Raw genomic sequence first — 21773 nt, 5'->3', positions numbered from 1 at the left:
AATGCCAGGGCCAAAACAAAACCAAATAAAAAGGGCAATGGAAAAAGAAAGAAGACGGTACACGGACATAAAAACGGGTCCCATGACCACCGTTGCGCCCTTGAATATCATTACCCAGGGAAAACCAGTTAACCTATTAATGAAATGAGAAGAAGCAAACAGGAAAAAGGCCAGAAATTATATGGTCTGGTCATTAGTGTCATAAGTAACATCCCAGGCAGTGGTCTGGCGAATAATCATTATATCGGAACCAGCGGAAGAAGGGGCACTGGAACCCTGCGACCGCACATGCCGCCGATCATTCCACTTTCTTCTCGCGGGCTGGTCCTCCGTGGTTACCGTGATCTCAGCGGGTTGAATGTTCGATAGAGCATACTGCTCTCCCCCACTGGTGCTATGCGTAGCCCTCGTGTCAAACCACCCGGTGTTGAACAATTTCACGAATGGTTTCAAGCATGGTATCGTGGCTGCCATCAACCCATAGTGAAGCTCAACTTCGAGACACACAGATGCAGCAGCTCCATAAAAAAGGAAGTCCTCGTGCATTTGCTGTTGACGAAGATAGTATAAACGTGCGCCTGCTGCCACAAGAACTCTAACTGGATGGTTAGCAGCCGCCCGACAATGAATGAAAGGGAGTTCGTTCGTGGTACTCACGGAAGGCGGAAAGAGAATGCAAACAAAACAACGAGCTTTGACTTGATCTGCATTTGAAGACTCCAGAGGAGGTATATGGGAACCCATGCTGCATAGAGCTCAACAAGGATGCCCAAGGTCTCGACGGTATACCACCGCGAATACTAGGGAGAAACTCGGATTAAAATCCAGGCACAGGTGGCAAAGCATAAAACCCAAGGAGTTCGTACCATTTGAGAGCAGCCTGGCGAGATGAGGTCCCACGGCCTCGAAAGGTCACAGCGCATGCAAATAAGGAATACCGACGTTATGTTGACGACCATCGACCCAATAGCACCCAGGCTTGCTGCCCGGAGGTGGTTTTTTTGTCGGGTCAGTCGAGCAATGAGTAGAAAGGTGCTAACACGCGAAAATGCGAGTGCAACAAGGTAAAAGATATCGCCAGCGTACGCCAACTATAATTATTAGCCTGATAAATTTGCAACAGAACCTTTCTTCCCGGGACTGGCGTACTTTTTCAATTCGTTCAATTTCCTCTAAAGGTACTAGATGCCTTCGTCGCCCAAGGCCGGCATATGCCTCTGATATTTTTAGACCGGTCTGTACCACCGCTATGAGCTATGGTTGTGCCCTGGTTAGCCACATGCGAATGACAAGATCGGTCTGCAAAACACCTACAGATCCAATTGTCAAAGACCAATCATCTTTCCCAAACGGACCATTGATCGTGAATCTCATGAAGACCCTAACAAGATAACAAAGTATCATATAAGTCATCATGATTGCAGATGATACAACGACCAATGGTCCATTTTCTTCATCTGTGACGTGGTACGGAGCCATCAGAGCGCAGGTTCGAGGCGAACAGCGCCTCTGTCAAATTGTTGATTTTCAAAAGAGTTCAAGTCTTGGTCACCAGCCTTCTGTCTGCATAGGTAAAATACTCGATATTGGATGTTCAGATCGATTTTCGATTAATTGCCAGGTAGTATCGGAAGATGGACTAAACCGGCTGCACGTCTATACATATCATTTCCCTCTCTCTGTGCTTCTCACCGGCCCCCGAAGCCGATCACTTGTGGATAAGAATAATTTACAAGAAACAAAGTCTGAGGAAGTTCTGCAATGACGCTGCTGGTGAAAAAAAAGGGCAGTCCTATTGACTTTTTGAACAGCGGGGGCAACATTATCAAGGTGTCAACGAGAAGGGCAACAACACGAGTGGTGTGAGTGGAGGGGCGCAAGCGCTGGTTGGAGCGGCAGGGAGCAGGGAACTCTGCCACTGCATTTCCCTAAGCCAGACTTGGAGCAGCCCAACTGATCGAGCAACAAGAAAGAAAAACGGAGCTGAGGGGACGAAACGGCGGATCCAAAGTCGCATCGACGGGTTTGCGTGTCGGCGGCGCAAACGTCGATTTGACTGGGATGTCTATAATTATAGATCCTTCCCCTTGGCATACGTTTAAGAGACCAGTATCAGTCGTAACGCGACCGATCTATACACATACCGAGGACCCTTGGAGGACCTCCGGATTTCTCTATATATGTATAGTGCACTCCGTAAGAAGCAGCAACATCGTTCCGGTTCAACGTCTTCAAAGAGGCCCAGGGCTGAAGTATGGGGAGAATGACCTTTCTGTTTGATCGCCCTTAACCGCTTCTCGCCGAGGAGTATCCGAAATCCGTCGAGTTATGGAGAAAGGCTAACCTGTGTAGTGGGAGACTAAGACCTTAGTGCCAGACATCCTGATACGAGGGATACGTCTAATGTCCAAGAAGCTAGCATGTAAGAGGTCCCGTTCGAGGTCTCCTTTCTCTTAATTTTTATTACCTTTTGGACCGGAGATGTTGAGTATTAGTTCTTGTCAAAAAAGAGAAGCAAGGGGAAGCGGAGGCCCCGTTTCCTCGAATTTCTACTCGGGGTACAGATACTCGCCCGGGTCGGTGGCATATACCCTTTTCGAATCAGGCTGCGAGGCAAAGACGAATGGTGTAGGCGCAACCAGTGCTTGCGGATGCACCTTGCATGCATCTTCCCTGCATATCACCATCTACCAGCCGACATCGGGAGGAATTTAGCTGATTCATTCAGATTGAATCGCCATCATATTCCCTGTGAAGTGCTAACACGAACGAATCATGTTCCAACGAGTCCCAAGAGAAACTGAAAATCCAACGTGAAATGCGTACCTTGGAGTTTTCATAACAAGAAATCCCCCTTGTTGGTGAAAGGACCTAATAATATGAGCGAACTAACTAGTGGAGCCGATCTAGATGTCAGTTATTTAGATTTACCAGCCAAAGAGAAGGCATTCAGGAACTAGAAAGTTGGCATGTTTGCCTCTCGCTAGCCCGGGCAGCAATGGAAGCTTTGGTTCCTCTCAAGGGAAAGCTAACCAGGGGACGACGTTCTAAACAATCTCTCAGATGTGATAAAGAAAAAGAAATATCGACTACGCGAGCCACTCACACCAGTTGGAAGTCTCCGATGCGGCTGCTGGCGTGGAAGCTAGCAAAGACAGCTTGCGCTAGCTAGTTAGCTTCTGGACGGCACCTCGAAAACAAAGAAGGCGATTTCCACGAGTTACTCCATACAGTGCATCTGAAGCCTGGTTAGTTAATTGAATTATGGGCTGGTGCTGGTGGACGAGCTAACAACAAGGCCTTCAGAACGGGACCAATAAGTCCCATAGGATAAAACTATAAATACAGAGTAACTAATATGGTTAACTCGGAGAACGGTAGGAACGAAGAGCTAGCTCCGTCTAACTTTTTTCCTTTGCTCCAAATCTTTTGGTTGGGCGTTGGCTGACACTGCAGCTCGTCTGCCCTTTGTATCAAGATCCGTCGCAGTCATGTTTGATGTTCATGGGCGGGGTAGTGCTTTTGTCCCCAAGCTCTGATATATCCGGAGTAACTCAGTACGACAACGATATATCGGCAATTGATAAGGGAGAGCAGCATTGATCTCCTGAACGCGTCTATCCCACTTCCAAACGTGGTTCTCGCATGGGAAAAGAGGACGGAGAACATCGACCTTGACCCTGAATTGCTTAAATTACGCACAATTATACGTCTCCGTGGCAGGGGAGGGATGTTCCTGGCCCGTCAGTAGCCCCATTATTGACCCCTGCAATATTCCAAGAGCGTGGCTGGCCAGCGGATGGCGAGACAAAAGAAAGATACACCGAAGGAGTTGAGGATAACCAAGCAGTGGCGGCCAGTCAAGGGCTTGGAGTGTGGGAGGGGATGTCCGTCGCTAGAAATCGAAAGGTCAGAGCCTGATAGTCGACAGGGGTGAGAAAACAGGACATGCAATCAAAAGGCAAGGATGAACGGCTCGCTAAATCAGCATCTCGCTGCTCCAGAATTGCCATCTCGACCACAGCAGGGAATTTGAACACTTGCATATATAATCGTTGATTATTAGACAAAAAAACAACAGCAGGAAAAAGCACGCTCGTCGCATTCCTCTTGTTCAGATCCAGTCCGTCGCTCTTATCCACTCTGTGGAGAGCTGCTTCGTTGCGTTGTTGGGCCAGCGAGGCGGACTTCTTAGCTGCCAGTTAATCATAAGCTTGATGGTTATAAGGCTCTTCAGCTAGTGGGAACGAGAACCCATCTACCGACAGCTATTTGCGAGAGGAAAGAGTGAACAGCTATACTCCGTTAAATTATATGAATCAACGACTTAATGTTTTAACGAAATAATCCGGTCGATATAGAGGAGATACTTGCATAGTTATATTGGATCCCGCCAACTAGTTACCTACATGTCTTGCTTCTCCGACCCAGTCTTCCTCCACATCGCGCACATGGCTTTCGTTGCGATATCGCATGTTTGCATATACGGAGAAGTACGAGCCCTATCCTGCGACCTTGTCGGCTGTACGATATCTTTACGGGAGGGGAAAAGGGGCGACTGTCTCCCCTGGCCAAGATGCTACTTGCTCTTGGATGAACCCCAGGAGCGAGCCATCGCATCAGCGGGTCGGCTGTTGGTTACTGGTAGCTGGTAACTTAACTTGCTCAGAAGAGGACCCGAGAAGCCATCCTTACCAGACTTCTCCCTCTCATTCGTTTGCGATAAGCTACTGATCTTCCTGTCATCTCTTCTTTTAACAAACTACAGTGGAATCTCCATCTATAGGACAGTGGGAGAAGGAATGTAACGTTGCGTCTTGAACATCTCGAGACAAATACCTTGCCGCTCAAACAAACCTGATGCAACCCCTCGCACAGATGAGATGAGATGGTCTGATGTCCCCCGTTACCCCTACCCCCCTGGACTCGAGGACACCTAAATGAGAATGTGCAGGGGGGAATTAGAGAGGCAGCCAGCGTAAACTCCTCTTAAGGATGTTTGTCATTTGTGCGTTCAGTCCCCGCCCGGCGGAGCCCGCCACAGGGATGCCTTTGGTCACCTCCAAGGATATGCTGTCTATAAGTTATCCCATGCTCATGCATCTGGACATGGATTTTCGCATTGCGAAGTATTTGGCGCGAGTGGACGTGGCGTCCTGTATTAAGTAATGGCTTTCAAACTTTGCTGTCTGTCCATCTTGTGTCTCCACCGAGGCTTCCAAACCGTTCCATCGAAGGCACACATTTTTTTGGCTTTGACAGACACGCAGGAACGAGAAGGAAAAAAAGGACAGGAAAAAGAACAAAAAATGGAAAAAAGGAAAACCATAGTTAGCTAACCAAGACATCTGGTCTTGTGGCTGCTGCAGTCGAAGGGCGTCCAGAAGGGTCTGAGATAATTCCCAACAGCGTGGAAATGCCATGTCAAAATCTATCCATGGTTTGGGATCCCTTCTCGTCAAAGGCACTGTTGTACATATATATGCTCCGTGGACGCATGAAAAGTTGCAGGGCCTGGATAGATGCTGGCGCACTCTGCCTCTGCATATCAAGATTACATTGTCTTTCCCTCTGCCGTCTTTTATCCGGCCCTGCTGCAAGGGTGATTTCGTCCGTAAGGGAAGATGGCAGCCGAAAGAGCCGTAGCAAGTCTGTCTCCGGATTTACAGGCTTAGTTCTCAAACTAGCCAGTGGGAAGCCCACAACATCTCAGAGTGCCAGGCGATCGAGCTGCCCACTCTCTTCCGGCAGCGTAGTTAGGTTAGCCATGCGGCTCGCAGGAGCCATGACCGCGCCGGCGCGACTGATATCTGTGCCTCCAGGCCATGCCTGAGGGTGAAGCCTAGTCGAAAAGGCAATAGACGCAGCCATCTCGGTGCTAGACTGCAAGCGGCAGGTGTCAGACGTGCATCTGGCATATACTCGCTGCGTCGACACCAGACTGGCTGACTGGCTCGTCAGGGGGGAAGAAGTAACTGGCTCTCCACCGAGACCGCCCCCTCCCGGGGCCCTTTTTCTCCTTCCTTGACCCCCCGGCAGCGCAGCGGGAGCTCCCACTCGTTGTCGCTCACGTTTCTCCCACCGGCGGGACTCCTTGTATGTATGTGCTTTTTGGATGAGCGCGACCTTCTCTAAACAGGCTAGTTCGTTCATACAAAAATCGTGGGTTTTGGCGTCAGAGAAGACGACGGTCGGTTTAAATATCAATCAGATCTTCTGCTCGTCGCCACTGCTGGAGACTTTGCTGTTATCAAAAGTGAAGAGACGAGACGAGATAATAGCAGCGGCTGTTAATTGATCCTGTATTCTCACGTTCCGTCTCTACAGGCCCATCCTTTCGCCCGTTAATCCGTATTCCCCGGTCTTGTGATTTTGCTACCACATTGTTGCGACGATAGTATTAGGACGGTGACGTCGAGAATAAAAACAAAAGGACACGGAAGATACGAAGAAGTCCATTGCCAAAGAGACGGCCAGACGACCATGATGTTCCAACCCGATGTTATCGAGACCGGCAAAGGCGACTTGGACGTCAGCTTTAACTCCGCCGACGATACCTCCAACGACCAGAAAGACATGTCGCGGCTGGGAAAACCACAGCAGTTCAACGTAAGATTCGTCTTCGAAGTAGCGGGAATGAAAAATGCCGGATTCTTTTGCTGACCAATGTTGATAGAGAAATTTCCGCTTCTTGTCTACACTCGGCTTCACTTGTACGCTGATGGCAACATGGGAATCGGTTCTGCTGTACGTTGATATCTCTGTCTTGCGCGAAAATATCCAACAGTGATTATGATTGAACATGAACTAAAAATCTACTTTTCATGAATAGCACTTCGACTCTCGCTCTGGTGAACGGTGGAAAGGGTGGCATGATTTACATGTACATTGCCACCTTCATCGGTTTCTTCTGCTCGGTCATCTCTATGGCTGAGATTGCTTCAATGTAAGTCAATACGTCTCTACCTCATATATCTTGTATGTTTGAATAATTTGCTAACGATCTAAAAAATACAGTTCTCCAACATCTGGAGGCCAATATCATTGGGTTTCTGAATTTGCAAGTCCCAGGTATCAGAAGTTCCTGAGTTACATCACCGGTAAGATAGTTGTAACCATGCCTTATTTTTCCATATATACAGTGCTAACTGTTGGATTCTTCAGGCTGGCTCTCTGTGTTGGGATGGCAGGGCGGCTTCGCCAGTATTTGTTTTCTCTGCGGTACTCTCATCCAGGGGTTCCTCCAGTTGAACTATGGCGATTCATACACCCCTGAGAGATGGCATGGAACCCTTCTTACTTTTGCCATTGCATTTATTGCTACCTTCGTCAACACCTACGCCGCCAGTCACCTCCCTAGCTTGGAAGGGCTGATTCTCATTCTCCATATCTTTGGATTCTTTGCTACCATGATCACTCTCTGGGTTATGGGTGAAAGGTCTCCTTCAAAGGAAGTCTTCACCGAGTTCACCAATTTTGGCGGCTGGTCTACTGTTGGTGTCGCCGTGCTTGTTGGCCAGATTAGCCCCATTTTCTCCTTCTTGGGCCCTGACGGTGCTACCCATATTGGTAAGTTGGCCATTGCTTTCCACTCCTATGTCTGGATGAAATGCTGACTCCCGATATAGCTGAGGAAATCAAGGATGCCTCCAAAGTCGTTCCATGGTGCATGATTTTCACTGCCATCATCAACGGCAGTCTTGGTTTCGTGATGTTGATCACCTTCCTCTTCACCATGGGCCCAGTGGACGACTCTATACTCACACCTCCATCTGGCTTCTCCTTCCTCTCAGCTTACCTCTATGCCACAGGCTCTAAGAGCGCAACTACTGGCCTGGCATGCATCATCCTTATCCTTGAAGTCTGCAGTGCCATCAGTATTCTCGCCACTTGCTCTCGCCAGGCTTTCGCCTTCGCCCGAGACAACGCCCTTCCTTTCTCCGAGTTCTTCTCGAACGTTAACCCGACATCCAAAATCCCAGTCAACGCTGTCCTGGCTACTACTCTCATCACTATTCTTCTATCTCTAATCAACATTGGCTCCACTGCCGCGTTCAACGCCATCGCCTCCATCACAGTTGGATCTCTCTATGCCTCCTACGTGTTGAGTATTGTCTGTTTCATGTACCGCCGACGATGCGCCGAGCCATTGCCCGCACGACGATTCTCCCTTGGAAGCTGGGGAATGGGAATCAACTTTTTCTCTGCCCTCTATCTCTCCTTCGCTTTCGTCTTCACTTTCTTCCCAAGCACAAAGATGGTTACCCCCGAGACCATGAATTGGTCTTCCCTGGTATGGGGAACCGTTATCCTCTTCGCTATTGCCCAGTACATTCTTCACGGACGAAAGGTGTACGAAGGCCCTGTGGCATACATCCGCAAGTCGCAGTAAAAGAAAGGGATTTGCTTCATCTATATTGCGGCAAAAGTGTTTCATTTCTTTTCCATATTACCCACATACCATTATTTTTGCTCCCATCGTATTTTTCTTTTCAATTTCCTTGTCGTTACTGCCCTTGATACGCTTTTTGAACGCTCTTATTTTCGTTTCTCTTTCTGTATTGCATCATGAACGAACTTTTATCCCAGGGGTTTTATGTCTTCACTTCTGTCATTCGAGCCTGGTTACTGGGCTCCTTTTTTTTTCTCATACCCCTATAGCTATAACTATGTCTATTATAACTATGCGGATAGATCAAGCTATATCAGGGCGGAATTAGCAAACGGTATGCATGGTTGACGGAAATTCCGCGTCTCCATTTTTTGTCTATTTTTATAGTTATCATTTCGCTCGACATGTCACTTTTTCTTCCTACCAAGATTGCCCCATTTCCCACGTTGACGGATCAATTCCTCCGGGTTTGCAAGTCCGATTGAATATTGCTTCTTCAAGCCTTCGGCCATCTACCATATCAAGCTTCTGGCTATCAGCTGCGAACACGGACAGATCCACATTCCGTCCGGTGCAAGCGAAGGAGCTTTTTTTCTCTTTTCTTCTTCTTGGTGCTAAAAACAAGCTATGGGATAAAACTCCGGATATATGTATGTAAACCACCTTATGCATGTGTATGGGGAATATTTTTTTCTTCTTTTCATTTTAGCCAGCGAGTTAACTACCTTCTTATTTAGGCAGGTGATTTAGCTCCTGGTAGTTCGGTATCGAATGTTTATCCAGCCGTGATCCATTCGTATTGTGGTCGCTGGAGTACGCCCGATGGGCATTGTTGTTTCAAGCCGAGATGCAGACCGAGTGAATAAATAAGTAAGGAAATAAATAAATACTTGATGGGTTAGTATTGACAGTAGATTCTCTACCAGCCAGTTGTCTGCCTGCAAGGCGCCGCTAGGATCAGATTATCCAGTTACTTCTTACCCTGGCTTGGCCTAAGCAAGGATAATTAGGCAGCTAAAATGGGCGTGATCCTTAAACAAGTCTATATATTGTTATGCAACCATCTATCATTCCATGCAGTAGCCTTTTTTTTTTTTTTTTTTAAATGCCACTGGGCCGGTAAAATACACCTATATATGCCGCTAAGGGATGCCTTTAAAAGGGTATATATATATGGGGTACTGGAAGGGAAGAGAGCGGACAAATGCACGCTGCTAAAGTGGCCGAGCGTCGGTTGACTCCTTTTAGCATCCGAGCTGCAGGAATCCCAGGCGAACGGGACCAGGGTGACGGAAATATGTGGGCAAATGTATATATATGACATGGGGTCACACATCGAACCCCATGCCTACTCTGTATGGGTATATTTATTATGTCTATGTATGCGTTGTGTATTGGATGTGAGCAGGTTATGTGCATCTAAGGCGCCGGAGGTGATCAAGGAGGAGGAACATACTCCGTAAGAGGGCAGGCATTAGATGTGCAAGGAAAAAAAAACCAGCGAAGTGAATACTCAGTCATGAAAAGTAACGCTCCAAAAGTATATACATAGTTGTAAAATCAGGTTGTCGTTCCGTTTGGCCATTCCGGGGCCACAAATATGCTTAGCGGCATTGTCATTACAATAGCATAGTTGGGCATGTCGACGACCTCAGCCATCTTGAGACAGCCTGCGACGCTAGTGAGCATATAGGCCTCCTCTCGCGTTAAATCCTTGGTGCAAGTGAGCCATTCAATCATGTTACGGGTTGCTTTCCGGGTCGCCTCGAGGAGGTCACAGTCTATTCCCATGGTGGCATATTCACCCTTGTCTGCCTCAATATCTGCGGCAGATAGCATCTGCTTGAGCGGGGGTGTCTGGAACTGCGGAGAGGTAACCCACGGCTGGTTCTTGACGACTGTTAGACGTAGTGAAGCGGTAAGAGTGGTCTCAATGGCCGTCCCGCAGACCTCTCCATCTCCCTGGGCAGTATGCCCGTCACCGCAACTGAACAGGGCACCTTTGGTACGGATGGGCAGGTAGAGCGTAGAACCTGCAGTGAGGTATCGGCAATCCATGTTTCCGCCAGTCTCGAGAGGCGGAATGGTAGAAAACTCGCCTTCGACACCTGGCGCAACCGCCATGATGCCTAGGAAGGGTGCCTTACGGACGTGCACCCCTTCTTTGAACTTGACATAGGGCAGGCTGGGGTCAATATCCCATATCTTAAGCTTCGGCTCTGGAAACTCATCAGCCAATAGCCCGAAATTCGGGACTATAGCTGTCCACGCCCAATCGCCAAGTTGCAGGTCCAAGATCTCAATTTTGAGCACATCTCCGGGCTCGGCCTCGTTCACGTAGATAGGTCCGAATCCGGGGTCCGCCCTCTCGACGTCGAACTTCAATATAGCATCGTCACCGGAATCTCTTGCTATCATGCCATTGCTTCCGTCAAGCGCATCGAAGGTGACCGTCTCACCCGAGTTGATCGTGAGCACAGGAGGGATATCTCGAGACCATTTCAGGTGCTGCTGGTGACGGTGAACGTGTATCGTCTTGGTTGAGAGGCCCATGGTGGGCGAATGCAAATGGGGAGCAGCGGCGTCTCGACTAGTTACCCTTCTCCCCGGACGTGTATCTCCGTAGCGGCGGTGGTGCTGACTTCTCTGCCGGTCTCGATGCTCTTCATTCAGCCTCCAAGCAGCACTCCCATCAGCAAGGCGGGCCAGGGAGGAGAATGCCCGGGAGGAGCGGCGGGCGGGACAGGCGCTGTAGTTATATCACGAACAAGACAACCTAGGTAGCAGCAGTCCAGTGCGACTCGTACCCCATCCTTGCAGCGCGCAAAACACAACGTCTGGCCCTGCGTTGCAACAGGGTGGAAAAAAGAGGCCTCGAGGCCTGCGAAGAGCAAGAGGAGAAAAAGCAAAAGACGACGAGGGCGAACGGGCGAGTGGGAACCGGTGGGCTGCCCGAAGAGGAAGGTCGCTTTGCCTTGACGCCGTCGCTTGTGGAGATTTCTCCGCCGGCCAAAAAACGAATCAACGACAACTAACCAACCCGTCAATAAATAATAACATGAATAAGAGACAGCTGCACACGACGCAGCGCGACAGGGCGGTCGAAGAGGGAAGGAGATTTGATATGGCCCGGCATGCTCGAAACCTGGGCGCAAGCCACAGCTCGCTTTGCCTGGTCTGTTCCCCAGCTCGCTTGCGCGTTGAGTGGCCGGAGCTGCCATCCGAGACTCTCGCCTGGCTGCCAATTGGTTATTGTCGTGGAACTGGCCTGCCATCGGACGCAATTTCACCTGCCAACGTTGTTCCTAAAGATATTACAGCTAATTAGCGCAGTGGCCCGGTTCTGGGATGGCCCTCTTCGCGATCTGGCAATCGTCTGGGGAAATAATATCGATGTGGTCGTTAGCAGCGACTAGCCGTCTGGGGTGTACCTAGTTTGCTCCCTGGGATCTATAAACTCCCTTCCTCCAGAGACTCCCAGGCATGCCGATTCAGCCCGCAGGAACGGAGTTCATTCATGCTTCGTCAAGCGGCCGGGTGAGAGATGGACACGCACAGACGAACCCAGGATCGTCTCTGCGGCTTTTTCCCTCTTCAACCCCGGATTCCGAGTGCGTATACAACTATATCCAGCCAGAATAGTTCGTTAACTACTCCCCTCGCCCGGGTGGAGCCTTGAGGGCAAGCTTTTCCTGTCGGTAGATCACAAACCGTATTGAAATGCTAAAGGGAGTCGTCTGTTTCATCTTCCGGCATAACTTCTCTATCGAGGGATGGAGGGGCCAAAAGATATACTTGCCATAGCTTTGATGTTTACAGCCGTCGTTCCGCGTCCCGAAGCCGAACTTGCAATTTATTTTTTTTAGGCTACATTCCATCACGCGTGGAACCGTCCTGCCGGCATCCATTGTCCACTCGGATGCCTTTCCAGGGCAAGACTTCGGCACTTCGTAAGTACATATGCATGCACAGATATTGGCATGTGTCGATACGTCTGTACAGACGTCAAAGATTCCTGGAACAGCCTGAGGAATAAGATCTAAATTATCAGATCGGAGAGCCTCCCGTTATCTCAAAGCATGATTTTCACGATGTGATGCCTCGTTGCTGCCTGCAACTGCGAAGTTGACATCGTCAGCTTAGATACCCACAGTCCCGTTTAATCTCTTGTCTACCTTTAACTCGTGACAACTTTCTATAATGTACCTCTGATATCTAGAAAAACAGAAGAGAGAACAATATGTTTCAAAATAAATCATATGCTTGCTAAGAAGCCAGTCTGGGAAAGAATTGCACGTGCGACCTCACCATGATTTATACACCATCCTATCAGTCGGCGAATCGACAAAAAAAGTTCCTTGGGCAGAACAAGTTCAAGACTTGGTCGACGCTGCAAATACTAAAAATGCCATGAGATCGCAATAACAACAATGAAATAAGATAAGGTATAGCTAAGGAGAGGTGGACTGAGGAAACAGGTGCAAACTGTTTACTCGTCTTAGCCCTCTTCTTGGCTCCTTTATCTCGTATAAAGGGAGTAAAGTTGTCAGAGCATGCCTGATTATTATTACCTTAGATTTCTATGATTGGATATTGTTGATGAACTCGCAGATTCAAGATTGTGGCCTCCATGCCAAGTTCAAAGTCTACCACCGAGCCGTTATATGCAATAGCCAAGAAATATCGGCCCTGATTCTCCACGGCTGGTATGTTGGACTCGATATCGGCGCCGGTGGGTTTCCCTATACCGGTACTAACAAAATATCCAGCCTGCTATATCGGAAATGATCTTGAATATCCTCAAATCTCATCTGCGAGATATGATGAAAAGTAATTTATCACACAGTCTCCGAGCACTCACCATTCATATTCAAAAACAATGACCTATCTAAGCTTAATCTTGCTAGCAGGCTCCAGGTACTCATTGATATATCCGCTTTTTACCACCCTTGATTCTTTGTTCAACATATTTAAATTATATTTTCTTAGCCTTTCTCATATTTGGTGGTATGACGTCGGCTTCGATTAGTTCGACTTTAATAAGAATGTATGGAAGCTTGCGCTCTTCTAACCCTCCGATCTTCGAGGTGCTAGTGTCTCTCCGGCTCAATATGCGAGCTGGGGGCTTCTCAATTCCTAGTAGTGGTTTAATAATTAGCTGACACCAATGAGATATGCTAAGGTATGGCGTTTAAGTTGAGGTAGCTTTGTAGTTGGCATAAAGTTGCTTAAAACATCCCATTTTGGAAAGGAGCATACCGAGACGCGCGTGTGTCGACCAATGGATGCCCGTGCGGCTCAGGAATACCTTTAGCCGCGATATTACACAAATGGACGGCGTGATTGGTCCGGGGAAGAAAGTTTAAATAGCTGAGCCACAAAGCCATTTGAAGGAGGGAAAAGTAGAATCTTGACCCACGCCGTCATTGATTCGAAAGGCAATGCTTGAAATAAGATATTCCGTGTCTTATTCCAATGACAAGAGGTCAGAGTCAGTGAGCCGAGGGGGTCTAGCAGACTTCCCCTAAAATATGTGCCATATTTACAGCATATAAGGTACATGTTTTTGGTATTCTGGTCCTTATCAAGGACCAATGGATCCGAAGTGATTGTGGTTCACGCACCCCTAGTTATTTAGTCCATAGACGGGAGTAAATCGGAAGTATTGTTTGGGAATGATCAGTGCCATAGTCCCATATTTATCACCGCATTTCCAACGTGCGAGTTTATCGTGCAACACACGACGAGGGATCGGCTATTCCGCCTCTGGGAATCAGTGATGATTCCAAAGCTCCATTCTGGATTTCCCAAGGACTTTGCTCGGGTTTACCCGAATACTGTATCGATTGTCCCCAAGTGCCCTGGGACTCGCGGAGGTCATACTCCGTTAGCTTTTATCCAGCGGTGAACCGTGTGGGTCAATCAGAACATATTAAAGTTTGAGAGCCCGCAAGTGTTTAATCGAACGACTGCACGCAATTTATAGAGGAAATGCCACTACTCAAAAGCAAGTATCCGACGTAGTTTGTATAGGTTCCAGTTGCCGTTTGTAAAGCTGATCCCAGCACAATATTGTGACGGAACCTGGACGCTAGAGGTTGTAACTAAATGGAGAAACAGAAAGAATGAGGTATCACAGGGGGCGCATTGCTTGATGCCTGATGTCTGGCTCTGGAAGTTGGCATGTAGAGAGCATTGCCTGTAAACGATCGAGTCTAGGTCGATTATCCAGTTTTCGTGGCATTTTAAGGGCAAATCAGTGGATTCCAATTGCAGAATCAGAACACAGAAGCGCACAGATCGACGGGAAACTGATCGAAGGTTGGCGCTAAGTTCGTCTAGAAGTCGAGTGGCTGCTTAGTGTTAAACTGACATCAATCAGCTTGCAAGTCTCTTGTGTTCTCGAATAGATACGGAGCTAAAAGGAAACGTATCAGGTCCTTCGATTGAACTACCTGATTTTTTGTGGCGTCTCTTATTTCATTGGTGTCGGAAACCATTGAATGAGGATCGCTTCGGCATCAATATCGTCAATGGTACGGAGTAGGCTGAACAGGCGGTTGTTGATGCCTAGACAACGTTCAAGGAAGAGCAAGAAATTTTCTCCTTTGACGGGAATAAGTTGTGCACATGTCGTAAAATATAGGACGTGACAGTCTGAATCCACCTTATGATTCATGCCAGTCGAAAAGCAACGCCAGTTATTGGCTTTTATCGACAAAAAAGTGCTGCCTGGAAAGTTTTCATGGAAGCATACTATCCACCTCATAAAGCATATGCTGGGGCAATTTCTACCAAAAGAGGAGGTAGGTAGGCACAGAACATAAAAAAAAGGAGCAGAAGACTGAGATACAGAATTACGTCTTCTGTCTCAATTAGGCCCGGGGTTGTATTTAACCGCCAAGGTTACCTCAGCTCAAATAATCACGAAATCACCTCCGATTAAAATTACCGTGTCAAGTAAGGCATTCAAATTCCTACATGATACTAGCTTTGTACTCAATTTCTCGCTTCGCGACATGTCACGTTCCTGGCGTGACTGTGGCAGCCCCCTGGTGGTCCTCAGGCTATTTAAAATTTGAAAGCTGAGGTTGACGAACCTTCCCAAAACAAACGTGCGTGGAAGAACGGGATAATGATGGGTAGAAAGAGTTCTAGATGTCGTGGTGAATGACACTGTTGGTATCTGGCCTGAACCAGGGAGAGAGCAATCCAGATCCTGGACGGAAATAAATATCCACAGTCAGGTATGGATACCGGCGAAACAGACTTAAATGTGCAGGAGAGTGGCCTCCGATATCACGAGTCTTGCAGAGGCGTCCAGCATCGGGTTACACAGCTTTGCCATTGGTGGACGTTGAACGCTCTTTGGAGCAATATATATGCGTGCGGGCTGGCGAATCGACAACGAAGATCCAGCGAACACTGATATCTACGTATGTGGAGGGTTAGGAATGAGGATAGCATGATATACATGCATTCAATGCACCAACCAAAAGGCAAGGGGTGGAGATCTGCATGCCCGGAGGCCAGGGCTTGTCGGCGTGTGCGCACGAGATATGAAGCGAAGGAGGGAATGGAGGGCTGTAACAGACTAGGATTGGTGTTTGTTCAACCATGTCCTCTTCGGCTGTGAGAGGAATCATAGCCCGGTCTTCCAATTGGATTCTTGTCCGGGTTCCGCCTGTCATTCCAAGGCAACCATATGTTACCCATAACGCGATTTTCCTCCTACCAAGAGATTGGCGAGCCGTACAACTGCACGAAGTGGTGTCTTGCTGATGACCTACCCCGAGGCTCCCTCGTAACATGACCGGTGGTGACATTCACTGGTCCCCGTCCTGTATATTCAGGTTAAGCGGACCGGCAATAATATGGCTCAACTGTATTGAACATCCGGCTGCAAATTTGAACGTATAAAAACCACTTTCAAAGAGAGACAGAGTTGCAGGCTGGAAGGAGAACTCTCAAGCCGGTCTAGAAAACCCCAACAAAGCGTAGAAATGCATCTCAAACCAGACTGGCCTACCAACTTACTGTATGTATATTTCGTCCGTCTGGGCCTGACCTGTTTAATAGTGCCGTATCGATACGAGGATGCCAGACAGCAAGAATCCTGTATAAAAGGATATCCAGTAGAAAATATAGCTAAAATAACCCATCATCATCGGAGTCAGCGAAGAAAAGGCACTTAAAGGGCGCATTATTCGGGTTTGGGACGCCCTATTTAAGGGGCTCCTCCTATCCTATTGTAGGAGGTCACAGGGCTAGGGGTACTAAAGGGGTTAGCAGAACCGTTTTTGTACCAGGTAATCATGTAGTGCTCGCTGGGTATCGTTTTTTTTTTAAAAAAAAGACAACAGCAAAAGGGAGTATTATCAACCTGATATCTCTGCGAGACATAAGTTCTGAATATTATGATGTGTAGTTAGTCGGCAGAGAGAAGATAAGACTAGTAACTTAGGTTGATCTGGGCTTTGAGGGAGAAGTATAAGGTAATTAAAGCCCAGAGTCCTGAGAATGTCCCCCTGTAGTTAGTTATTGAGTTTGTGGTATGGAGGACGCTCTGGAATGAAATAAGGCAGGTATTTTTGACAGAGTGTGGCTGGCTGTCTGCTAGGATGTGGTGGGGCCTGTTGAGAGAAGGAAAAAAAAGGAAAAAGAGAGAAAAAACTAGTACGAAGACAAAATATCATATGTAACCTCAATGGTGGTCTATGATCTCTCGACATCTCAACGATGGCACAAGCAGGGTATCACACACTACTCCGTATTTCGTTCAGACGGTATTCAGACGGTGGGTGGGAAGAGAGCTATCCACGCAATATCTAGATAATATTGACTGATCTTCTTTACGGAACGAGCGTGTGACAATTGGCAGGTGAACAGGCGTGCCATCTGAGCCGTGCAGCCCGGCGTAACGGGTTCGTCAACCCTATGTCTTTCTGTCCCGCTCTTTTTCCCCCTTTCTCTTCACTTTTTTTTTTTTTTTTTTTTTTTTTTTTCTCGTTTTCCGTTTCCTTTTTGCAACTGGCTGGCACTTGACAGTAAGCCCTACTCCGCACAGGTGCGTGCTCATATAGAATAAGGGAAAGGGGAGAAGGACATTGCAGCGTAAAGGAGGTTCCAGTTTCACTAAATATATGCAAGATTGGCCATCATGTGCGACGGGTTCCGCGAGGTAGCCAAGGGGGAAACATCTGGAAAGAGATAGTGAATCCGGAGGAAGAAGCCAGGATAAAGGCCAGATTACGAGCTCCGCCGGCCGGCCATCTTCGAGCAATCGTGTCCCATATGGACGCCCTATAATAACTCCGTGACTCCGCGGTCCTGTCGATTGCTTGTTGGTGGCTGCTGATGGGCGATCAGGTATATCCCTGGCCATGCATCAAACTATAAGGCCAGCAAGGATGTACCTTAAGCCGCCACGGATAGCGTTGCACACCTACTTTTTCCTCCTGTACGCCGTATCGAGTCCGGACTCAGTACTTAATTCTGCTGCCACCTTCTTCTTGGCCGGTCTGCTTCTCTTTTTCCCCCACATCATGCTTCCACGGTGTGAATATGCATGTATATAACTCCTGGACCACGCCGCAACGACCGCAAGAAGGGTGTTATGTCAGGGCTGTGGGGGTTCTCTGGCGGCCAGCAGCAGCAGCTAGTCACCTCAGTCCTCGACGCCGCCTCTAGCGCTGTGATTGGAAGCGGGTTGAACCTGCGCAACAACATCCTATCCTGAACGCACTTCTGCATGCAGCACACCATTGACTGTGTGGGCTTGGTCTGTCAGGGTCCAGCCAATCACCACACCATCCCTCGGACATCTTCGTCTCATCGTCTCGTCCCGTCCGGCCGCCTTTCGAGCAGTCATATCGCCGTCCTGGCCGTAACGTCTCTCCCTCACCTTTTTTCTGTGCTGTTTCGGTCCATCTCGTCGTTGTTTGTAATTAGAGAAAAATAGGTCGAAAAATAAATAAAAAAGAAAAAAGAAAAAAAAAAAGTAAACCGCGCTTTTGGCGCTTGTCGACCGCCCAAGTCACGCCCCCATCCCGAAAGGGTAAGAGAAAAAAGCCAAAAAAAAGCAACTTCCGACGACGAGCTTTCGACCTCGTCCTTTTCTCACTTCTTCTCCTTTCCTCAACGACGCGCAGGACGACGACTGACGGCGAAGAAGAAGAAGAAGAAGCAAGGACGCAGCAGGCGACGATACATACCACCGTTCTCGCGGCGCGCGCACTTCAGCCTCCCCCCCTTGCATGCGGAACGACCAGCCCGCAAGGCAGCTCTTCCCCAGACCAGAGCTGCGGCAGCCGACGCAGCACAGCGCAGCACAGCGAACCCGCCGTTCCTCCCCTCTCCGCGCCTGGCCTTACACATATACACACAAGAGACGGATAGACAGCCTCAAGGAGCAGTAACTCTCTGGGACATAGGTCCGAACTGGCGACTTATCCCTGCTCCGTGATTTCTCTAGCTCCTCCAATTACATACGCCGGAAGCTTGTTCTTCGTTGTGCAGCCCATCTGAGGTCGCGCCATCCATCCCCCATCACACTTATCCCCACGGCTCGACACCAACGCCCAAGTCCAAACCCGCAGAGCCCCAGAACGGAAAAAAAGAAAAAGGAAAAGACCAAAAAGGCGAAGACAGAAAGATAACTGAGGGAGAAAAAAAAAAATTAAAATAAACTAAGAATACAGTGCCAGATCGGGAGAGAGACAGCGAGAAGTGAATCGAAGGAACAGCAGATATTAAGCCCTTCACTCGAGTGACTCTGAACGTGTGCTGGAATCTTTGAGAGTGCAGTGCCTGCCTGTTGGCTGTCCTGTTTCATCGCTGATCCATATTATAAAATATATCCCGTTCTGCAACCTCCAAGTCATGGGTGCGTGTCTCCCGGTCGTTTCTTTTTTATTATCATTACTCTTCGTCCCTCGATTTCTCGGTTTGATTCTGTCTCCGACATATCTTTTTTTCCCCAATCCCCCTTCCCCCTTTCTCTCTGCCTTTCGGCCTCTCCGTTCCCCTTCCTCTCCGCCTGAAGACTCGCCTATGCCGTAAAAGATTGATATTACTGCTTCGTTTTCTACCTTACTCGGTGCTTTATTGGAGCTGCTGCCTTTTTCCCATACTTGTTCTCTCCCCAGTCAGCCAATTTCCGCCTACTCCCGTGTTCCCCTACCCCCTCCAGAGAAGACCCTCCCATCCCTCTCACTTTGCCCTGCCCTATCACTGCTTACCTGCTCCCACACTCCATTTCCCTGGCCTTGGCTTTCGGCTGCTGCAGTTGAGTCAACTCAGTTCCCGTTCTATGAACTAGGCTTCCACGCTATCCCATTACCCACTCCGCAAAGAAAACGTCACCTCTTCTTTCTCTGTTCATTCCATCCTTTCCCCTCCTCCTTTCACTGCCATCTATTTCCCTCTTAAAAGCATATCTTCTTTCATTTCTCGTTCTTTTCATTATATATTAGCCCTCGTTGCTCTATATCCCTATACCTGCGACTTATTCCTAATTTGATACATGCCTAGGTACAGCTGACGTTTATCGACCTTCTCAAGTAAGTCAAGGATCATCGACCTGCGAATTTTTCTTTCACCCCTCTCCTCTACTCAGTTGCTGTCTTTGACTACTATGGCTGGCAATATTCCCACTGTATATTTGGCCAGACCTTTGAAGGCGCTATGATGCTCAAATATATGAGTGGGATTAGCAACCTTTCTGGGAGCTGAGTATACGTCATTTTTTTTTTTATTTTCTATGTGGCTCTATTATCCCAAACTTCCTTATTCTTCACGGCCCGGATATCTTATCCCCTTTTTTGCCCCATACTTCCTTTCACCCGGCCTCCGTTGTCAACGGGCTCATGGGGCTGGTCTCCCAGCTGGGCATATTTTTTATACATGAAAACCAATTTGTGTGTCCATGCTTTTACCTTGTTGATTGCAGGCATGGATAATTTGTTTATTTCTTTTCCTTTATTTTCTTTTCCTTCTTCACCTCTGAACGCATTTGCCTTTTATCATTCAAAAATATCCCCCTGGTTTAGACGGTGATAACAGCAAATGTGACACCGTTCAATCGAAATCGACTAACCAAATCTAGCGTGAGCGATCACGCTCTCCACGTCGCCGTTCCCGAAGCCCGCGTCGGAATCGGCGATCGTTCTCACCCCGGAGCCGTTCCCGCAGCCGTGAAGATTATCGTCGCAGTGATCGTCGATCGAGATCTCCCATGAGCGGTGTGGCTGCTGCATCTGGAGGTTATTCAGGTTCTGCATACGGCGGCCGTAGTGGTCCTCCACCTGCTCGTTCTCTCGAGGATCGTGCCGTTGCCAAGGAACAAATGATGCAATCAGTCCGCGAATCGTCCCAACAAGACCGCCGAGTCTACGTTGGCAACCTATCGTACGATGTCAAGTGGCATCATTTGAAAGATTTCATGAGACAGGGTGAGCTGGGCCAATGCAAGAAAATTCGTGCAACGAATGGCAATTGATGGGGGTGGTTCATCTTTTTGCCTGCTAGTTTGTTTTGGAGGAGCTTAGCTAACTATTGACTCCTCCATTGTTTTCTACTATAGCTGGAGAAGTTCTCTTCGCCGATGTCTTATTACTTCCGAATGGAATGTCGAAGGTGGGCGTCATTGTGTAGTTGCGGCTGGTTTCCTGGTTTTCTTTGGCCATTTTGATGAAATGTTGGGTTGACGGGTTGGGGCTTGGTGATTTGGTTTATGTAGGGCTGCGGGTAAGTTACATCTTTGACTTTTCTTATGCTCTCACTCTCGATTATGACATCTTCCATATACTAATTAAATGACAGGATTGTGGAATACGCAACGAGGGAGCAAGCTCAGCAGGCTGTTGCAACGCTCAGTAACCAGAACCTTATGGGCAGACTCGTATACGTCCGTGAAGTAAGTGAAAACTATTATGTTTACCGTTTATTCTGGTATTAATCATTTCCTAGGACCGAGAGGCAGAACCTCGTTTCACCGGCCCGCCCCAACGCGGCGACTTCGGAGGTGGCCGAGGCGGATTTGGTGGCCCTGGCAGTGGCCCTGGTGGTGGTGGCCGCCAGATCTATGTTGCTAACGTTTGTATACCACTTTATATTCGTACTCTGCATTTCAATCATGCTATACCCCGAATACCATAATTGGTTAAGAAGGTATGGAATTCTTCTTGAGGGAGGTATGGCTGATTGGTTTTATAGCTTCCATACAATGTTGGCTGGCAGGATCTAAAGGATCTTTTCCGCCAAGCTAGTAAGTCATGACGAGTTCCTTAACCACGGCATCACTCTTTTGATTGGTATGTATGTGGTGAGAGTTTGAAGATATTAACCATAGTTACAGCACAACAGGTGCCCGTTGTCCGTG

General features: G+C 48.2%; 6 protein-coding genes across 9 annotated transcripts in view; 2 read left to right on the top strand and 4 right to left on the bottom strand.

Moving 5' to 3' along the window:
- Positions 1–177: 177 nt before the first annotated feature.
- On the bottom strand, positions 178–1479 carry TERG_01062 (uncharacterized protein; the record flags this gene model as incomplete). Its single annotated transcript, XM_003239030.1, has 5 exons — positions 178–595; positions 658–800; positions 867–1091; positions 1150–1254; positions 1315–1479. The coding sequence occupies 5 exons, from the start codon at positions 1477–1479 to the stop codon at positions 178–180; spliced, it is 1056 nt and encodes a 351-aa protein (XP_003239078.1).
- A 4230-nt stretch (positions 1480–5709) lies between these two features.
- TERG_11675 (uncharacterized protein) lies at positions 5710–6153 on the bottom strand (the record flags this gene model as incomplete). Its single annotated transcript, XM_047750751.1, has 1 exon — positions 5710–6153. The coding sequence occupies one exon, from the start codon at positions 6151–6153 to the stop codon at positions 5710–5712; it is 444 nt and encodes a 147-aa protein (XP_047605327.1).
- A 330-nt stretch (positions 6154–6483) lies between these two features.
- Positions 6484–8392, top strand: TERG_08680 (uncharacterized protein; the record flags this gene model as incomplete). The annotated part of the gene is made up of 6 exons (XM_003239028.1): positions 6484–6609; positions 6677–6747; positions 6833–6946; positions 7018–7100; positions 7165–7569; positions 7629–8392. The coding sequence occupies 6 exons, from the start codon at positions 6484–6486 to the stop codon at positions 8390–8392; spliced, it is 1563 nt and encodes a 520-aa protein (XP_003239076.1).
- Positions 8393–9485: 1093 nt separating this feature from the next.
- TERG_01060 (uncharacterized protein) lies at positions 9486–11077 on the bottom strand. Its single transcript, XM_003239027.2, has one exon. The coding sequence runs from the start codon at positions 10943–10945 to the stop codon at positions 9953–9955; it is 993 nt and encodes a 330-aa protein (XP_003239075.1). The 5' UTR covers positions 10946–11077; the 3' UTR covers positions 9486–9952.
- A 3221-nt stretch (positions 11078–14298) lies between these two features.
- Positions 14299–17377, bottom strand: TERG_01059 (uncharacterized protein). Of its 2 annotated transcripts, XM_047749232.1 has the most exons (3): positions 15060–17377; positions 14848–14998; positions 14299–14760 (listed from the first exon to the last, which is right to left on the bottom strand). In XM_047749232.1, the coding sequence occupies exon 1, from the start codon at positions 16216–16218 to the stop codon at positions 15841–15843; it is 378 nt and encodes a 125-aa protein (XP_047605326.1). In that variant the 5' UTR covers positions 16219–17377; the 3' UTR covers positions 14299–14760; positions 14848–14998; positions 15060–15840. The 2 variants fall into 2 exon arrangements, with proteins under 2 accessions (XP_047605326.1, XP_047603662.1); XM_047747698.1 differs by having other exon boundaries at positions 14848–17377.
- Positions 17378–20627: 3250 nt separating this feature from the next.
- The window catches only part of TERG_08678 (uncharacterized protein), a gene marked incomplete at both ends in the record, with an annotated part of 2033 nt that continues 887 nt past the window's right edge, over positions 20628–21773 (top strand). For all 3 annotated transcript variants that reach the window (XM_003239024.1, XM_047750600.1, XM_047750601.1), the window contains 7 exons: positions 20628–20844; positions 20976–21028; positions 21132–21139; positions 21215–21308; positions 21362–21487; positions 21608–21663; positions 21724–21770. In XM_003239024.1, the coding sequence (XP_003239072.1) occupies positions 20628–20844; positions 20976–21028; positions 21132–21139; positions 21215–21308; positions 21362–21487; positions 21608–21663; positions 21724–21770 (601 nt within the window). The remainder of the gene's footprint in view (positions 20845–20975; positions 21029–21131; positions 21140–21214; positions 21309–21361; positions 21488–21607; positions 21664–21723; positions 21771–21773) is intronic.

Source organism: Trichophyton rubrum (genome assembly GCF_000151425.1).
Source record: "Trichophyton rubrum CBS 118892 genomic scaffold supercont2.1, whole genome shotgun sequence".
Classification (NCBI taxonomy): domain Eukaryota; kingdom Fungi; phylum Ascomycota; class Eurotiomycetes; order Onygenales; family Arthrodermataceae; genus Trichophyton; species Trichophyton rubrum.
The sequence above is the reverse complement of the archived record's forward strand: the minus strand, read 5'-3'. Positions and strand labels throughout refer to the sequence as shown.